Source organism: Calypte anna, chromosome 3, assembly GCF_003957555.1.
Source record: "Calypte anna isolate BGI_N300 chromosome 3, bCalAnn1_v1.p, whole genome shotgun sequence".
In the NCBI taxonomy this organism is placed as follows: Eukaryota; Metazoa; Chordata; class Aves; order Apodiformes; family Trochilidae; genus Calypte; species Calypte anna.
Window position 1 is genome coordinate 24,443,539 of NC_044246.1, and position 18,856 is coordinate 24,462,394.

Genomic DNA, 18,856 nt, shown 5'->3' on the forward strand with positions numbered 1-18,856 from the left:
CATTTCAGTTTGCTGTTAAACTCCCTTTTGTGGGGTGCCTTGTGCATTGAGATACACTGGCTATTCATATGCAACTACTGATTCACCATAACTGGATCTCTGTATTCCTTTTATGAAGAAAGAATAATTAACACACTTCTTCCTGAGAACAGTGAAAAAAAGAGCTTGGATGGTGGTATATCATCCTGTCCACTTGAATAACTGTTGTCCAACTTCCATTTTCACCATGGGGCTCTGCCATTGCCATTTCTACATGTTGAGTAGCAGCGACCTCACAAGGGAGAAGAATTAAGTGATCTATTACAAAAACTGAATAAAAACATTTGGATTTTAAAGTGATCTATAAAACCCACTGAACAGGAATATGTGCTTGTGTAGTTGTTAATACAGTAGCAATTGGAGGCTAATGTTTTACACTAGTCAATGCATAATCAGACATCAGTAGTGTCTGGTTTCTGCACAGCACTTAATCATCTGAAACTAAGGACACATTTCACTCTTTTAGGCTCCAAGCAAGCAAAAGCCTTTCCCATTGTCAAAAGAGCTTCACCAATCTCACTCAACACATTTCTGCAATAGCTGGCTTGGAAATTAGCAGGACATTTCTGCTTCAGGTGCTTTACTGAACAAGCCTTGGCTATGTACACACATGTGGGGACATGAAGTCACAGGCAACCCCATGACTCTGTGACACTCAGAATGCAACCATTATTTAGAAAATGTTGCTTATAAAAGATACTTGGCCAAATTGCCAGGGACACTGAGCTGATTTAGCTTAAGCTCAAACTTTAAAGTTATTTTTGATCTGCAGAACTTGTTTGGTTGCCCTCCAGCTCCTCTTTTTCTAGATCTCGGTTGATTTTTTCTCACAGGTAATTATCCTTGTATAAAGGAGAATACAATTTCACATATACCCCTGTAATTTTAGACATTCCTACATTGTTCTGATGAGTTTCACACCCCTAGCCCACTTACTTTTTCACAGCAGCATGCAAAGTAAGTACAAAGAATGCTCCAACAGAGCAGATCATAATTTTCATTCGAAGAGTAAGTTATGAGCACAAGTAAAAAACATTTGACATTTAGACTGGAGGAACATCCTATATTTTCTGTGTGCTTCACTTTAAAGAGGATCTGCACAACCAGGGTAAGAAAGAGGACAAGGCTCTGCATTATCTGATAGACACAGAGAACTTTTTTTAAAGGATTTGCAAAGCATTTTTCAAATGCATTATAGTAAGGCCCAGTGGAGTTCAAGGACCACGTATAGCAGCAATATTCGCTAAAAATGTAACATATAGGCAAATAAGGGAGAGAGCAGGCTTAGCCACACCTATTTCGTGAATACCTAGAAAAACTTCAATAGCAGTTTTTGACAGCAGAATCTTTTGTTAAAGTAGCAACACAATCTCTCATTCAGTCGACATTCCCCAGGTCTTCCAGAAGCAGTATGACCACTCTTGTAGAGCTCTAAAATATTCATTTGGGAAGATGCAGAAGTTTTCCTGCTTTGTTTTTAAGGTGTAAATTTCATGTTGGGAGATTCCTAAAATTTTAGCTAAGTTTTTTCCATCATGAGAGCAGCAACAGCACAAATCCTTGACCAACATGTTTTTCTAGCAGCTTTTAGAAGAAGTGTGAATTAGAAATACAAATTTAGAATTTAAGAATAGGCATGCACATTATATATCCCACTGAAAGCAACTGTAACATCCTCTGAGTCAACATCACTGAAAATAAACCTACTTGTCTTGACATTTGCAAAGACCCCAACCTAAGTATGGCTTTAAAACATCACTGTTTCTCACTGCACCTTTTTAAAATTTTAAATAGCTTGCTAATAATGACTGTGAGTACAATGATCATTTTTTTAAGAGCAGCAGGAAAGTAAACACCTTCAATACTACTTACATTACACCTTCTTGCTCAAGTTTCAACCATACAGTTAACGTAAATGAAGCTGGGAGCCTGAGAGAATGGGGAGTAGAGTAGCAATCCTTGTGATTATGAAAAATGAAACTGGAAGAGTTGCTGAAGGACCCTGGATGCAAGTCCCTTCTGTCCTCTGTGATACAGGTACCAAGACCTTCTGAAAGAAGCAGTTTGTAGGAAGAAGGTGACGACCTGTACGGGCACTCCTGAACACACAACCTCTGGGTGCAGGATATAATACTTTCAACAGCTACTGAGCTATGACAAAAAGTAGTTTGGTCTGGCAGCCCACAAGTGGCTTGAGTTGGCACAACTGACACGTTCTTGAAAGCTCCCACATTTTCAAGCCTAGGGAAATGTCCCTGAGAGCTGACCAACACAAAGGAGCCATAATAAGTTAAGATTAATGTTTCAATAGCATGAAACAAGAAACGACACCTCAAGGAAAGAGCCCAGCAATTCATGTTTACAAAAAAGCTCCTCCTGATTAAAGCATCCGTAAATAAATAATGATGTCCATGGTCGGTAGCAATGTCCTCAGGTGGTACACTTTAGGAATTTATGTAGCATTTCATCTTCAAAACACCCATTCAACGACTCAGTCACAGGGGACATCTATGTCTTCTGGCCAGCAAAACACCCGGGGGTGGCAGCTGGTATCTGCAAACCACAGAAAACAGACACAGTTCATGGGAGGAAGATGCCCTTTCACTCCAAGAGGTAATGCCCCCACCAGGTATTTTAAGGATTGTAATTCTTCTTCCAAATTTTTCCTAGCAGGCCCACCTCCACACTTCTGCTGGCTACAGGCAAGACAGAGCAACGAGGACCAGACTGACTCGAACCCACATGTGCTCAGGGCTGAGTGGATTTTATCCCAAATCCATCGTGTCACGCGAGGCCCATCCTCAGCTCTGTGCCTACAGGCAATGAGGTACAGGATGAGGTAGCCCAGGGCACGCAGCTTCGGTGCCTCAACACCTTTCCTGAGGGTTTCAAGGTAGCTCCTTGAAACTCACGCTCTCAATCCCCCAGTTCTTACCTCCACTGCACACCGCTATCTGGGAGCTCTTTGGCACCGTGCCCGCGGTGCTATTTCAGGGTACGCTTAGGGACACCCCAGTGCCCCCCTACCCGGCCCGCTGGGCTCCAGCCAGCCCGCAGGAACGGCAGCCCCAGCCCCCAGGCATCTCTCTGCCCTTCCCTTCCCTGCCCTGCCCGCAGGTGGAGGGGCCCGCTCCGTGCCTTACCCCGCCGCCCACCTCACGCTGCTCCTCTCAGCGCTCGGCAAAGCTGATTACAGCCACCTTCCCATCTGTCTCGTGTGGGTCTTGCTAACAGCGAACGCCCGACGGGATGGGTAAGGGGAGGAGGGGGACAGGCGGCGAAAGGTGCGATGGCAGCCCATAAATAAGTTGATTTACCGTTATTTACTCCGCCCGGGAGAAGAGCGAAGCGGGGCGGACAGGAGGCGGGAGAGCGGCCTGACGCCCGGCGGCTCCCCCCGGCAACGCTGCCCGCGGTCTCCCGGCAACGCCGCGGCCTCCTTCTCCCCCCACCCCGCCCCGGCACAGCCCAGGCCCGTCGCGGAACTGCCCGCCCGGTGGCCGACGCGTTTTAAAGCGGCAGCAGCAGCCGCATCAGACGGCATTCCGAGGCGCTCAGCTCCTTCCTCGCTCCCCCCACCTCACCGCGGCTTAGTCCAGCACGCACTCAGCCCTCCCCCGGGGTGAGAAGGGCGGCCCTGGGGAAGCCATTTCTCTGCCGTATGAAATATTTAACACAGCCCCGGGCAGCCGCCCGTCGGCTCAGGAGGAGCGAGCGGGGAGGCCCAGGCTCTCCGCGATCCCCATCGGTTCTGTGGGGTGGGCATCAGTTCCTTGTTGTTCGCATCCATACAGCGTCGGCGGGGTCAGGCCGCCTTTTTGGGGGGTTGCGAGGACTTCTGCAGGGATGTCAAAGTCTCGCAAAGTTTTGGAAGCAACCAATTCATTGTCTCGATCCGTTGTGGTTTTTTTGTTTTGGGTTTTTTTTTTTTTTGCTTTTTTTAATGTTTTTCCCCTAAGTCTTGAGGTCGGACTTCCACTGGGTGGAGAAAGGGGAATGGGTTTCTTTTCCACACGAACTAGGATGGGAGTTTGCAGTCAGAGATCAGACGGAAGAGCCTCAAGAAGAGCTAATAAGTGCCATAGGTATGCTTTCTACAGCAAAAAAAATGTGCAAAGAAGAAATGTCAGGACATTCAGACGTTTTTGACAGGAACCTCGTTTCTCTGGTACAGCTATGCAAAGCAAACACAAACAAGCTGCAAAGTTGTCATCAGTGAGCTGAGCATGAGCTACAAGAGCTTGTTCTTATGTGTTTCTGGACAGGGAGCACCAATTAATACCTCCCCTGAGGATACATCAAGCTTCTATAAAATCTATAAATTTCATCTTTATTGTGGAAGTGCATGAGTTGCACCCTGGCTGGGTATCTTTCCTGACAATTCTGTTGAAATAGCCTCTAGTAGCTTGTCACCTTGGCATGTTTGGACTTCTGCTAGCTATGTAGTAACAAAATTCTTTGGCAATATATACAACTGCTAAGAACTCCTCCTCTGTCATAACTCTCAATTCATTTCAACAAACCTTTCATCTCATATCAAACAAGCTCCTTTTTCATCCCCTGCTTTAATATAGATGTTTTTCCTAAGGTCACTGAAGATAAATAATAATTCCTGCTAAAGTGTTACCAATAACTTTGCAGTGTTTTCATGTTCTAGTAGTCATTAAACATAGCAGCTCTGTTGTCAGTAATACCTTCCCAAAAGTTTATACATGTAAAGAACCTTGTTTCCCAGTGACAGGATGGGGGTAAACATTGGTCTGAGGCATAGCACAGCAACTCGGTACAAAAAGTACTTCTAGATAAATACAGTTTAAAATACAGGCTGTCACAGTGCCATCAATGATACAACAGTGAGAGCATTGTGATTAACCCAGGTATTTTAGACAACAGTGGAAAGAACATACAAAAAACAGTGCAGTAATAAAATGCTAGTCACTAGCTACCATCTCAGGACAAGAAGAGTGGAACACCTATGAGTCATGGAGCACATACCTGACAAAAATGGGATCTTAGCAAGTGGCCAAAAATACCAGACTGTGATTTATGTGTATTTCTTGGCATTCCTAAAATACAAACATCACATTTTGGTCTGTAGCACCTCTTTCAAGAAACCAACAAGGTCTGCTTCAAGAACCCCTTGCAGATACCACCAGGTATCTGAAAGCAAATTCAGGGCACACTCATCACAAAATGCACTTACATTCTGCAAATCCTGGACATTCTGCAAATCCTTACTGCCTCCCAGGCACACGGTACACCACAGCATCTTTCATAGTCAGGACTCAGTTTGGGAAAATGGTCCTGACATTTTAGGGCCTCTACCTCCAAAGATAACCTGCTAAGAAGAGATAAAGATTTTTCCTTTACATATTTCATACAAATACAGAAGGCAATTGTACAAACCTTGCAAAACCACATTGCAGACCAATAGTACAGGTATCCAGGCCAAGGATCACCACATTTTTATCAAGCACACCATTGTTCATCAGGAATAAAATGAATAAATTACCTGCAGGACATTTAAACAGATGAGAAAGCATCCAAAGGCCTTTATAGCCAGGAGCATGTATGCATTAGAAATTGTACCACAAACTAAAAACCTGAGTGATTTTGTGGGAAATATGTATCCTGTTCAGAGGGGTGTTTTGAAGGCTCTTTAATGTACATAGGTGAAAACTGAGAGCCCTGGTAAGCAAAAAATTATGCTAGTATTATGCTGTGGACCTGCATCAGAAAGTCATGACATAACTGAGAGCCTGATCATAATGATTCAACACTTTATCCATAGCAGACAAACATCAAAAAAGCTTTCCATAGCTGCTTCTTTCTTTACCTATGGTTAGAAGATTCTCAGGACCCACTGACTGCTCCAGAAGATTGGAGCAGGTTACTAAGGAAAAGGAACCATAAAGGCCACTTTGTTACACAGCACTCTGCCTTGACAGGACAACTTTAAAAGACTACCTCGAACTGAAGCAGGGATTTGATATGACAAATCCTATTTTTAAAATCAAGTTGTAAGCCTTCAAAAATACCAATCTACACATGCTTAGTGGAGCTCAGTGAAAGATCTTTTTGGAGACTGTAAAACCACAGGGACTAATTGGGTTTGCATGCAGGCAAACTTAACACCACCCTTTCCAAACTTCAGGGTACTCAACTTTGTAACAAAATTATAGTCTGGTGGGAGGGAAAAAAAGGATGGAGGGAAACCAGGAGTGCAGTTAGACACTTACTCAAACCTTCAATGATGCTCAACTAATCTGGATGTACTTGCTTCATACTTACATCAACTTACAATAATAAAAATCATAATTCCTGTAACCATTAAGGTAGAATTTCAGGTAAGCCATTCCTCTCCCCAAACACCATGGATGTTCTGCAACATCACAATTGTTTTTAAATAATATTTTAATTAGCGGTAAACTAAATTTTGGAAACTAATTAGTCTATTTTGCCTTGTATTCTGTTCACAGAGTTCTGAAAATTAAAGAATTTTGCAGTGCAATGAAAGATTCCATTTGTGTGTTGTGCAAACCTCTTACACAAAATTTAATTTGTATTTGTGCAGTGTTGACTGGTCTCACACTACTGGTTTTGCTTTTGTGTGAAGTGACTTATGCAGCCTAACCCGTGCAGCATAAATTTCAAAGACAGGGCTGAAGTGAACAATTCAAAATTCACTTTAAGTGAATATTCGTAAAGACTTGTTTTTATGAGTGCTTTTTCCCATAAAACTACACCATTTGAATATTTGCAGGAAATTAACATAAAAGATCCATTTGCATAGCCAAGTCAATATTTATTTCAAATTTAACTGCCCAGCAAAATTATTTTTTTCAAGTATTTTGCAAGTAATAATAAAACTACAATGCAAGTACATTTTAATAGCTAGCGGGGAGTTGGTGATGACAACCCAGAAATAATTAACAGCTTATGTTTTGAATGGGAGGAAATTCTGTGTAAGCCAGTGAAATAAATATTAAAGTAAAATTTTCTGAAAGCACAGGAGGAGGCAGCAAGTATTTTATAGAGCTGTTAAGAGCCTTTTAACAGCCTTAAAAGTGCAGTACATCACATAGCTTGTTTTATCACCAAAAACTTTCTTTGTTACTAGAAAGGCTGAAATGAAAGACTCATTTAGGCAACAAGTTTTACAGGCTTCTTTTGCTTGAAAACACCGACCAAGACTGTGCATCTACACCTGGTAAATCTGGTGAAATGAAATCTCTGCAAGGACCTCTTCACCCATTTTCTTTTGCATGACCATGGTAGGCTTGATAACGGCCTGTCCAAGCAGTAAGGGCCATCCAATATGGCTGAAGCACTTACACTCTAATAATTTACCTTTTATCTCACTGTTATTTCCTCCACACCTCCCCCCACCTCACTCCATCATATGCTTTCCTGCCAGTTTCCAGCATAAGACATGCCCAAGTAACACCTTCTCTTCTCCTTTATTAGCCTATTCTCCACAAAACATCCTCTGACCTTCAAACCTTTCAATACATCACCTGTACATAATCAATGCTCTATTTTCATCAACTGATTATCCACACCTTCTTCAGACTCTAAGTCAAATCCCTTCATTTTTCTTCAGACCTTCTTCTTTAATCCCCTTAATCCATAGCTTCTTTACGAGGCACCCCCTTCCATCCTCTTCTGCTTTGTCATCATTAAATAACAAGGATGCTGCTCAACCATGAGCACTTTCCTTTCCCCCCAAGTTTTCCTTAAGCAAAAGATGATTCCACACCTTCCAACTTTTCTTTCCATCCCAAAGGAGGATCTTCCAGTTCTGCAGCTGCCTTCTCTTCTTTTGGATTCAGTTACAGTCAGTCTTCAGCAGCCTTCAGGTAACAGCAGAGGAGGTGGCCTTTGAGTTGGCATACATATGTTGGCAAACTGGAATGCTGCTTTAGGATTTATCCAGGTTTCATTTAAGTAGGCAATTTTCTGAAGACAAGTGAACTGGGTATTCAGTTGAGTACTGGACCATACAGCAAGAGCATAATCTTTTAATCCTATGACTTCTGCTTTTCAATTTCTGTTTTTCTCCCTGAAATCTCCTGTTTCACAGTTCTCGGAATACTTCACCTGTGTCATCTCTTTCGGCAAACCCTGTTTTTATATCCTTCAGCTTCTAGATTCACTTTTATTTCAACAGCCCATCTTGTTGCTTTTTTGCAAATCCCTACAGTGAATTCACTCATTTATTATTCCCAAGGATATGCTCCTTCCCCAAACATCTTCCTCCCATTTTCTCCTGTAGGGATCTTGTAATTTTTATTCAGATCAACTCTTCAACCATCATCAGGTCCTTCAAAATTTTATTTTCTGCCCTCGGAACCCTTATTTCCCACCAGTTTCCTCTTCTTCTTTCCAACATAACCTCTCCTTCAAAGCACACAGTCTTCACTAATCCTCCCACCTTGAGTTTACCTCTCTCTCTCTCTCACCCTGCCTAGCTTCACTTTCCTCTGAAAGTTTCCATCTTGAACTCACCTCACTCTGATAGTTTTCCAAAGTTTGTGGTAAATCCCTTTCCTTTTCAAGGGATCTTTGTCCTCAGTATGTCTAAAGGGGAGATATAGAGAAAAAACTCAAGCCACAAAATTGTTATTGCTGTGCTTTGCCTACCTGATGTGGTAATAGGCCCAGTATTGGTGCGGTAGGAACTTCATCTCCAGAGCAGTCACACTGCCCTTCATTCCTGTTCAGGTTGCACTCAAGGTTCCCCTGTGTCAGAAGGGGCAATTAAACCTTTTGTGCTGCACCAAGATCCTAGATGAGCAACAAGAGTAAGACAGGGGACAAGCTGCAGATGTCTCCCCATCTACTCCCCTCTACGAGGAGCTAAGAAGAAATCAAGCTGGGCATAGTCCTGTTTTCTGTCCTTCCTCCCACCTCTTTACTGCTCACAGAGCAGTATTGCCATCACAAGTAACAGTTCTCTCTTCACATCATTTCATCAGCAAGGACAGATTTCCTTCCCTAGAACTGAGAGGACACAACAGCCTCAGGAGCACAGTGCAGTTGACTTCAGGTCCTCTCTCCACTTCAGACTGATAAAGAGCAAGAACTTTACCATCAGTAACATTTTGCTCCAAAGTTGCCCTGTGCCATTATGTGCCATCTTACAAAGGCATGCACTGTCTTCAGAAGCCACATGCTTTTCTTTAAAGTAATGATTCCTCTGCTCTTGGCAACACTTTTCTTCAAGAATTATTTTAAAAATGTGTTGCATTTAAAGAGACAGCCATCTCCCTAGAGCCAGAGTCAAGCTTGTTACACTTCCACCTATGAGTGAAGCACATTAACATTATTCATCATCCTAACTTTGAGATGTTCAGTATCTCCAGTTACCATCAGCAAGTATATCTGCTGTAACTGCATACACATTTTTGCATAAAGTAATTTTCTGTCCCTTATTCTATATCGTGAATTCTGAGGAGCATTAGCATACACTGCAGGATTTTGTACTTTTCTAGAATTGTAGGATAGTTTAAATAAAATATTTTAAATAAAATAAATGGACATCACTGTCATAATAAAACTCATACACTGGATGAAAGAAGGCTATCTGAAGAGAAAACAAAAGTCAGAAAATCCAAAATTTAGTCAGAGCTCAGAAATTAGTAACTGTGCATATACTGAGCTGTCTGTGTCTTTGTTTCCTTATCTACAAATTGAGAAAATTGGTAGTCACTGTAGCAAGGAACTATGAGATGTACAGCAAGGAATAAAGTACTGAAGAATTACCAAGTGCAGTAAAATTTCAGTTTAACTGTCAAATGTCAAAATAAGTCTTTTTTCTGAAGTTCGGGAAAGTGCTTAACTTAGCAGTAAATCTAGTTTTAGTTACTAACAAAAAGACTTATTATTGAAAGCCCCAAAAATGGAAGTTTTACATGATGGCCTAATGCTCCAACAGACAGTGCCTGTGAAATGCTAGAGGTCAGTCAATCATTAATATCCCATGGCAAAGGAAAATTGATAGTAGGGACACTGCATCTTTATAAATTTTTTCTATACGTCCAGCTAAAATAGGAATAGGTTTGGTAGCATAAAAATACAATCTAATAGTCACAGCAAGGAATCATCTATCTAGTGGTAAAGATGTTCTAAAAGACCAGAAAGTCCTTCAAAGTTCTGGGCAACAGCACATGGTAGGAGAAGTAACTGTAGAGGGAAGGGTCCCCACAGGAACAGGTTTTTTCTCCACAAAAGCCCCAGTGGAGTAGCTCTTTGAAGGAAGGTTGATTTAACCTCATTTTAGTTTAATGACAAATGCAATCTAGAAAGCAGGATAAGCAAGTCCTGTGGGAGGCAAGGACACAGCATGGTCAGAATGTCAGGACAATCAGAGGGAAAGGGTGATGCTAGAGGATGCAGCAAAACCAAACTGCCCAAAGGGGCAGTCCCACGACACCCAGAAGATTTAGCAGATTGTATCCACTCACCAAAGATTCAGCTGAGTGACAAAACCAGGTACAAGGATATTGGCAAGAACGGGATCACTGGTTTTAAGTGAAGCAAGCTTTTAAACGGTCTCATTCTGCTTTAAGGAAACAGAACCTAGATGGTGTATTTATTCATATGTATTGATTTATCCTTAAAGTCGCCTTCCAGGGCCAGTACTATCTGAAGTTTTTATACCAGTTTATAGACTGAGGTATGACTTTCTAGGGCATTGTTTCCTAGTGTTTCTCCTTACCAGCAGCTTTAGAGAGGAAGGGCCCAGAGACTTTTAAGTGTCTTCTGGGCATTCAAAAGCTACTAAAAAAGAAGTATATCTAAATTAGCTTATTGCTGAAGGAAAAGGGGGCAGAACTCAGTCACGATACATTCTCCTTGGTTATACTCAGCCCATGTGTAATTCCATGTATCCCCTTTACAGCTCAGGATATTAACAAACAGATTTAAAAAAAAAAATAGAGAGAGAGAGAAAAAGGATGGAATGTCTGCATAAGAGAACTAGGACATCACTAAATAGACAAATACATAGGAAAATGTATTGTTTGTTTTGTGAGAGGAAGAACTACTTTGTGCCATAGTCATTGCATTTTCATTACCATCCTAATGAATATGCACAAATGTCAGTGCAATTTTCATCAGGAGTATGCAAAAAATGCAAACAATTTGGTAGAGCCACAGTCCAATTGACTCCTCTTTCAAATCTCTGAGGAAAGATAAATCCTAATATCCCAGTTTCCCTTAAGGAAAGAGAAATCAACTCTATGTGCAACAATATGGTTATACTGATATAGCTGAAGACTGGGGAATGCACTGCTTTAGCTTTATCAATACTGCTAAAACAATGCAACCTATGCAAATAGAGAAGGTTTAAATCACAGGCAATGATACCTTTGCACATAATTGATATTAAATATGATACATGCATATATTTTTATCGAGCTTATTTGCTTAATACATATTTTATAAATTTCATAATTAAGTTATTTTTCTTGCAGAGTTGGTCTCAGAGCAACCAAAAACCTTTGAGCTCAAGTGAGTGGTGCTAAACAGCTTGGGGTTCTTGAAGCCTCAGCTACACAAACATAATCTTAGGGACAGGACAGAGAAATCTCATCCCATTAGGATATAGGGCAAAGGAGAGCGACAGCTGCAGTCACAAGAAAAGCCTCAAGACCAGAGAGGACACATGACTTGGCCTGGGCCCAAGCAAGAGGGCAGAGGTTTAAATCCTCTCATCATTCACGGACATATTGACAAATTAAAAAAAAAAAAAAAAAAAAAAAAATCACAGAAATGTCTATATTTATGCCTTTCAGCATTTGGACATTTGGGATAAAAGGAAGTAATTAGAATCATCTTTCACACACTTGACATTAATTTATTATATAAACTTTACCAACTAACACCAAAGATACCAACATTATATCAGCATTGCAGGACTATAACCACGTATTAATGAGAAAGTGGCCCCCTACTATGGTCCGATTTTTAGGGGCAAGATGACCATTAATGAATCATTAATGAATCTCCAGAAATTTTGCAACTGAAATGCTTTTCAGTTTAAAAATTATTTTTAATTTTGAAATGTATCGAGTTATCTCCATAGCAATCTAGTGTTCTTGCAGATGAAAGAACTAGCAAGGAATTGTTTCCCTTTTTTAAGTGAATGCTAAGGACAGTTACGTGGTCGTGTTAGGTCTTGATGGTCTCAGAGGTCCTTTCCAGCTTCAAAGATTCTGTGAGGTTGTTTAGACACGACCAAAAGATAGATATTTAGTCATATTGGTGGAAATGCTTGTAACTACTGTAGTTTCTCTGCAGCACAGCACATCTAGGACCTCACTAGGATCAGCAGCAGAGCATTACATTGCACTTCTGATGGTATTTCATATTTACTCTCTGCAGGAAAGGCTAAGGCCACCCCATTTGTAATTATAGCAAAGTGCACTTTGGAATCACATTTTTCCATCCTCAAAAATGTGTCTTTAAGCTACTGCAAAGGTTGAAGAAGGTATTCTATAAATCCATTATAATTCAAGGCTAAATTAAATTAAATTAAAATTCTGAACTTGGATTCATCCTTCTCACTTTACTTTGCAAAGGAAGCCATTGTTTGTTTGGATATTTTTAAAAAAATGAAATTTGAGACAAACATTTTCAACCTTCAAATTCAGTATGACAGAAGTGTGTGCCATCTTTTGGCCTTACATAGATAATCTGATAGAAATCTGTGAGAAAATTAACTGAGAAAGGCTGGTGGACATAATATTAATATGAATATTTGTACCAGGTCTAGAAAATTTTGGTTTAGAAGTCATGATACAGGAAGTTATGGTTGAACTCAGAGCAGTTGTACAATAGAAAGGGAATCTGGAAAATCCTGAAAGCAACTTGAGCCATCAGGGTGTTAGGAGGTAGCTCAGGATACCAACTCAGGACCTCCAGTGCAACTCTTAACAGCTCAGGTTACTCATCTTATGTCTTGTTTCTCTCTTTTGTTTGTTTTGCTGTTTTGTTTTGGTTTGTTTTTGTTTTAATTTCTCCTGCTGAACTGAAATGTTTAGTGCCAATCTAAAATTGTGTGTGCAATCTGGGAGATGTAGTCTCTCTTTTCACAAAATCTTCAATTAGCACAACTCAGCCTCTGACAGCCAGGCTGCCCAGGGGACCAAAACCACAGTCACTTCTTGACAGAAGTTCCAGGTACAAGATTCTTTCCACCTAGCATGTGCTGACTTGCAAGACACACAGTCCCTCCAAAGATATTTTACATGGGATTTTAGAAATTGCTCTCATCTTCCTTGCTTGAGATGTTTTTGTGACAGCTTAGCCTAGGTAAAAATTATACTCAACTTGGGAGACTGTTAAAGCAGTAAAAATACAAAGGCCAGTCTTTCAAGGCTTTACACTTCTAGGAAAAGAAATAATTCACAAATAAGTCCATAATTTAAGAAAAAGAAGGAGAAAAATCTGCAATTTGAAATTTACTCCTACTCTATAATGGTGAATTGGAGCCTGCTTCCAGAAAGCTAATTTACAATCTTTCCTGGGCATCTGTGTAAGGAAAGGATAATTAAAACTGAACTGGGGTGAAGTGTTTTCTCCCCATAACCCATGCACTGTCATGTTCATCTTCCAGCATCAGGCTTTGGCCTCTCTTCCCTTTGCCTCTGAAGACAGACATATCTTGTTGCCAGTGCTTCTTCCTACCTGAATGAGATGAAATCTCCTTATAGGTAAATAGAATAAAAAGGTAGCTGAGAAGATTGTGTCTTGTCTTCCCACTGCTCCATCCCCCAACACTCAGTCTTTATTTAGAAAATTTTATATAAAGGCTTTTGTGTTGAAAATGCCTCCTAGTCCTCAGGATTCATGACCAAAAGGTCAGTCTCTTATAATCAAGAACTGGGGTTCTCCCCCCTGTCCTGTAAAGAACCTGAGGGTGTCCATCATCAGGGAAGCCTCAACTAAAATACCAACAGCAACACAAAAAGAGAGCAGAAATTGCATGAGGAGCAGGGGCTTGATGCTCTTTGCTTCATATGATGCCATGAAGCCAAATACTCCTGGATATAAGCATACACGAAACACTACTAGTATGATAAGTAGGACACATTTTTACAAATTAAAATAAAACACTGAGCTTCACTGAAAAAAACTGGAACCTGTTTGATATGTTTGCCCACAATGATAGCTGGAGAGCAGTGAGAGGGAATTTCAAAGATACTGAAAACCTTCCTTTTGAAGCTGCCAGACTGAACAGTAGATTTTCCTTATAGAAACTGACTCCCCCACTTCCCAAGTGAGGAGGGTTTATTTGATTGTATTGTAGATTAGTATGGAAATAAAATATTCATGGATGGATTGACAACATACTTTAGCCTTCATGGGAGTACTGACTTCTGTAGAAGTAATTTGGTCCATGTTTTCTCAACCTTTAACCTCTGTCTTAAGAAAGCCAACAAGGGGGACAAGTAGCAAGTTCTGCGATGAGTAGGTCTGCTGTGTGGAAATTACTTTATTTGTATGTTTTCTCTCTTCCTGATACACCTTGTGTCAAATTTACCTGCATTAAAGGACCACATAGTAACTATGTTGTCACCAAAACAGGCTGGATCAAGTTGAGCTAGCAGACAATTAAATGTTTACATTATCTAGTGTTAAATTCCAAAAATACATACATAAGACTGAAGTGATATCCTCATACATTACTTTTCCATTTGAGCCTTATTTTCAATGTTAAGTAACTCAGTATTATTTACCAGTACCCTAATTCATGATGGGAGAATGTTAAGAACTGTAGAATAAGCCTCAACTAAGCAACTGACCATTGAATCAAGTAATAAGAGTTTTAAATACATGATGTATAGATTTATATGCCTTTTGTACTGAGTGCAGATAGAGAGGCTTTTCTGAGGGGTAATTTAGTCCACTTAAATTAGGCTCCTTTGGAGAACAGTTCGAAGGAAGAGCCAAAACACTGCTTCTGGTCCTGATTCTCCAAGGTTTGTATCTTTATTTCTTCATACAAACACCAGTATGTCAGAGGTGTATCTTACTCTAATTATAAGCAATGTTCTAAAGCCTTATGGCTGTATGAGATTCCTCTGTCCTCTGAACCAACTGCAAAAATCTTCAGTGCAGTTTCTACTTAAATGTTAGTGACTATAGCAAATATTAAATAGTTTTCAGCAAATCATCCCAGATCAAGATAGCAAGTATCTCACTTATGTTGACTTTGGACTACACTGAAGCAATACCTAGATACACTTAACATTATTTGCTTCACAATTGAGTAATTTAAGTAATTTGTATACAAAGTTCCTAGTGTTCATGATTTCAAACAACTTATGCTGACTGGTTATGGGCCACTCTTCTACTAGCATGAAGGCACCTAGTGCTGCTGTTCTCACCACCTCATGTAAACTGCATCCCTTGGCTGCAGACACCTACTGACTCAAATCACAGCTGAAGAAGTAGCTCATGATTTAAAATTCACTGAAAAACATTTAAGCCTTCAAACTTAATATTTGCTTGTGTTCATGCTATAAAGCTCAATGACTATAATAGTCATGGAAAATTAACGCTGAAGGGGCACAGACTAATTTAGAATGAATTTGTTTTAAACATGGATGAAGACAATTCATTTGCCTGATTGCCTAGAGAAATGAAGTTTTGGATGATGAAATTGAGGCCAGCTGTTGAGAGAACAAGAAGCTAAGAAAAGCCTAGGAAGAATATGAAAGTGAAGACAGGAGTCAGCAAAGAGGAGAAAATTGTCCGATTTTATGAGGAAGGAGTCAGGAAAGCAGACAATCTGGATGTGAACTAACACACTATTTTTTCTGAAGAAATGTAAATTAAGTTATTAGAAATTTTCAGCATAAAAAGTACAAATAAATTATTTTTAGAGCTATTTATGCTTCTGCTTTCTAACTTTTTTGAATCTTTCAAAACAAACTATCAAAAATATTTTCTGGGTAAATTTTTCTTCCACTATGTATTTAATTTGCCACAGGGAGCCAGACCCACTTTGCTGCTCTGTGGTCACCAGTCTGCCATAAGGAGACAAATCTCATCACCCACATTAGGAGGATGTCGTTGTCGTAACTTCTCTTCTTGACCTAGGACTCCACCATACATGGGTGGTTTCAGATCAGTCAGACACCTTAAAAACTGGAGTTAAGTGGTCAGCTGTCTGCAACAGGGACTGAGGAACTCAGCTTTATGGTTTTGCAGTCTGCATTTAAACAAACCTCAACAAATTGGCTGTGGCCATTATGAGTTTCTAATTAAACTTCTCTGAAGATAAGGTCACAGACAATTAAAAGAAAAATCAAACAAACAAACAAAAAATGTTAGCAAAGAGTAACAGCTCAAACTACAGCAACTTTCCTTTTGAAAATCCTTGAATAAAACAAAAGGAGATGCAAGAGGCACTGTGCCTTAGGATGGTCTCCTCCAGCTTGTCATAGAAAATACACAGGTTAAGGTCTTGTTTCTCCCAAAACAGAAAGCTGGCAAGAGTCTGTAGCTTTGTGACAGGTGTTCAAATCCATCACATATTAGTGAGTATGTCTTTTAAAGAATACTCTTGCATTAATGCATGCTATCACCAGGCACTTGTGACCTTCCCATAGCACAATTTGTCTGCAATTCAAGAAAGAAACACTTGATACTTCTATTTGCAAGCCAGCCTGAAAACAAAAGTCTGACTGATGTATGAAATAGGCTCTGAAATCCTTAACAGTGACTTGAGAAATAAAATAACAAAACAAAACTATACTGGGGTTAATGCAGGTACCAGATGGGAGACTTAGAGAAACGTCTGCAGTTAGCAGCACAAGGAAATCTGAAAGCCAATATGTGCAGACATTATGGCAGATAAGGTAGTGAAAAGTAATCCTCACAATGAGATAATATAGCTTTTTCATGTAATTATGATATTTGAAAAACGTAGTAACTTCATTTGAAATATCGACCTCTAGTCAGCATAAGCTATAACATTAATAGGCTGAGTAAAGAGAATAAATAGTTTTATCCTATTTAATCATAAATTTGGCTTAATGACCTTTATCTGATTATACAAGCAGCCCAAGCAAAAATTTTAAATAAATAAATAGAATATTAAAAGATTATTAACAGATAAGCTGCTTGGAAAATTCCAAATTAAATGTATTTGGGGGGGAGGGAAATCTGTCATTTAACAGTATATACAATTTCAAAATTAAGATGATTGCACAGGTGCTCCAGCTGAGCTGCAGAGCTGTTGCTGTGAAAAAACTCCTTGGTATCCCAGTGGGAATGCAAGGATTTTTAAGTAGAGATGCTGGTTTGGCCCTTAGTCATGCAGAGGTAACTTTCTGTTAAGATAAAACCTGATAAAGGCACAAAACTGAAAGGTATTACCTTTCTTTTCTGTTATACCCAAATAGTTATTATATAGTTTTAGTTATCGTGCTTGATCTTAATATTTTTTAAAAATTAAAAATCTAAGTAGTGCTATTCAGCTTGTAAAAAACACAGATGACAAGTTTCTGGTTACATTTTCTTAGCTTTTTGTGCAGCCAAACCTTGAACTTAATTGAAGAATTTGTTCACTTAGCCTCAATTTTTTGTTTGTTTGCTTATTTAGCTTTGGTTTTCAGTGCCTTTTATTTGTTTTATTTTAAAACAAGATCAGTTCCCTAGCTTTGTTTCCAGCATCATCACAGAAACCTCTACTGACATACCAGAGCAGCCAAAATATTTAGATGAGTTCTTCTTCCAAAGATAGACCTTCACCATAATTCAAGGTGTCTGATAACTTTCTAAACAGGCCTGATTAGTAAAGAAAAAAATAATATACTATAGGAAGTTTTCAAATGCAGGTGTTATCCCAGAATGATAGTGGCTGTATGATCAAGACAGATAATGTTTTATCTTGGCTTATGGATATATTTGCTTCTAGAGATCAAAATGAGAATTTTATCCCATTGGCAAGTATAGAATCCATTTTTTAATGGGAAAAGAAAGTTCCAAAATAAGGCCTATCTTTGTAAAAGATTTATATACATATATATCTCAGATACAGCAGGAAAAGAAAATATTGGAGGCCAATAAATGAGCCTTAATATGGGTTCAAACAATACTTTTGTGACTGACATTTTATCCTTGCAAGTTTCCTTAAGTCTAAAGTACTCTACAGGCGAGTCCTCTACCTTTACATGTTCTCCTTTCCCCAGAACTTAAATTTTGCCCTTGCAAAGCTACCTACTCAGAGCAAGGAGGAAAAGCAGCTGCTTTCCTCTCCAGCTGCAAGTTCTCTAAAAGAAGAGCATCACTGGGCACTTCTGAGAGGCAGAGCTCAGCTGGTGTGCTTAGAAGCAGAAATTCTGCTGCAAGTGACCACCACCCTACACCCCTGTGCCCACCTACCCTCATCCCCTAAAAGCAGCTCAGCTGAGATGCACTATTGCCTAGTTACATTTCCTTTTGGTCTGAAATTGATATTGATGCATTTAGAACAGAACACATGACAGGCACAGGGTGTTTTGCTGAAGAACTTTCGCTTTAATTGTAGCCAGTGAAACAATGCCTATATTGAAGGCTCAGCCTATATTCATCTGTCTCAGAAAACAAATTATGTATGCAATAAGAACCAGAAAACATCGTGTATTGCATTATACATTTAATCTTGAAACACATATCATTAAAACTCAGATGCATTTGCATAGAGTAATGAAAAAATGAATTCTGACATTCACAATGAAATCCAGTTTTCTGTAGAATGTCATTCCCCTACCCTCCTTTCAGATCATCAATATCCCTACTCTCTTCTTCCATATATCAGTCA

General features: G+C 39.7%; 1 protein-coding gene across 1 annotated transcript in view; it reads right to left on the bottom strand.

Moving 5' to 3' along the window:
- Positions 1 to 2,396, bottom strand: part of USH2A (usherin) — a 387,112-nt gene extending 384,716 nt beyond the window's left edge. The window contains exon 1 of the mRNA XM_008496570.2: positions 1,912 to 2,396. Within this exon, the coding sequence (XP_008494792.2) occupies positions 1,912 to 2,396 (485 nt within the window). The remainder of the gene's footprint in view (positions 1 to 1,911) is intronic.
- Between the last annotated feature and the right edge of the window lie 16,460 nt (positions 2,397 to 18,856).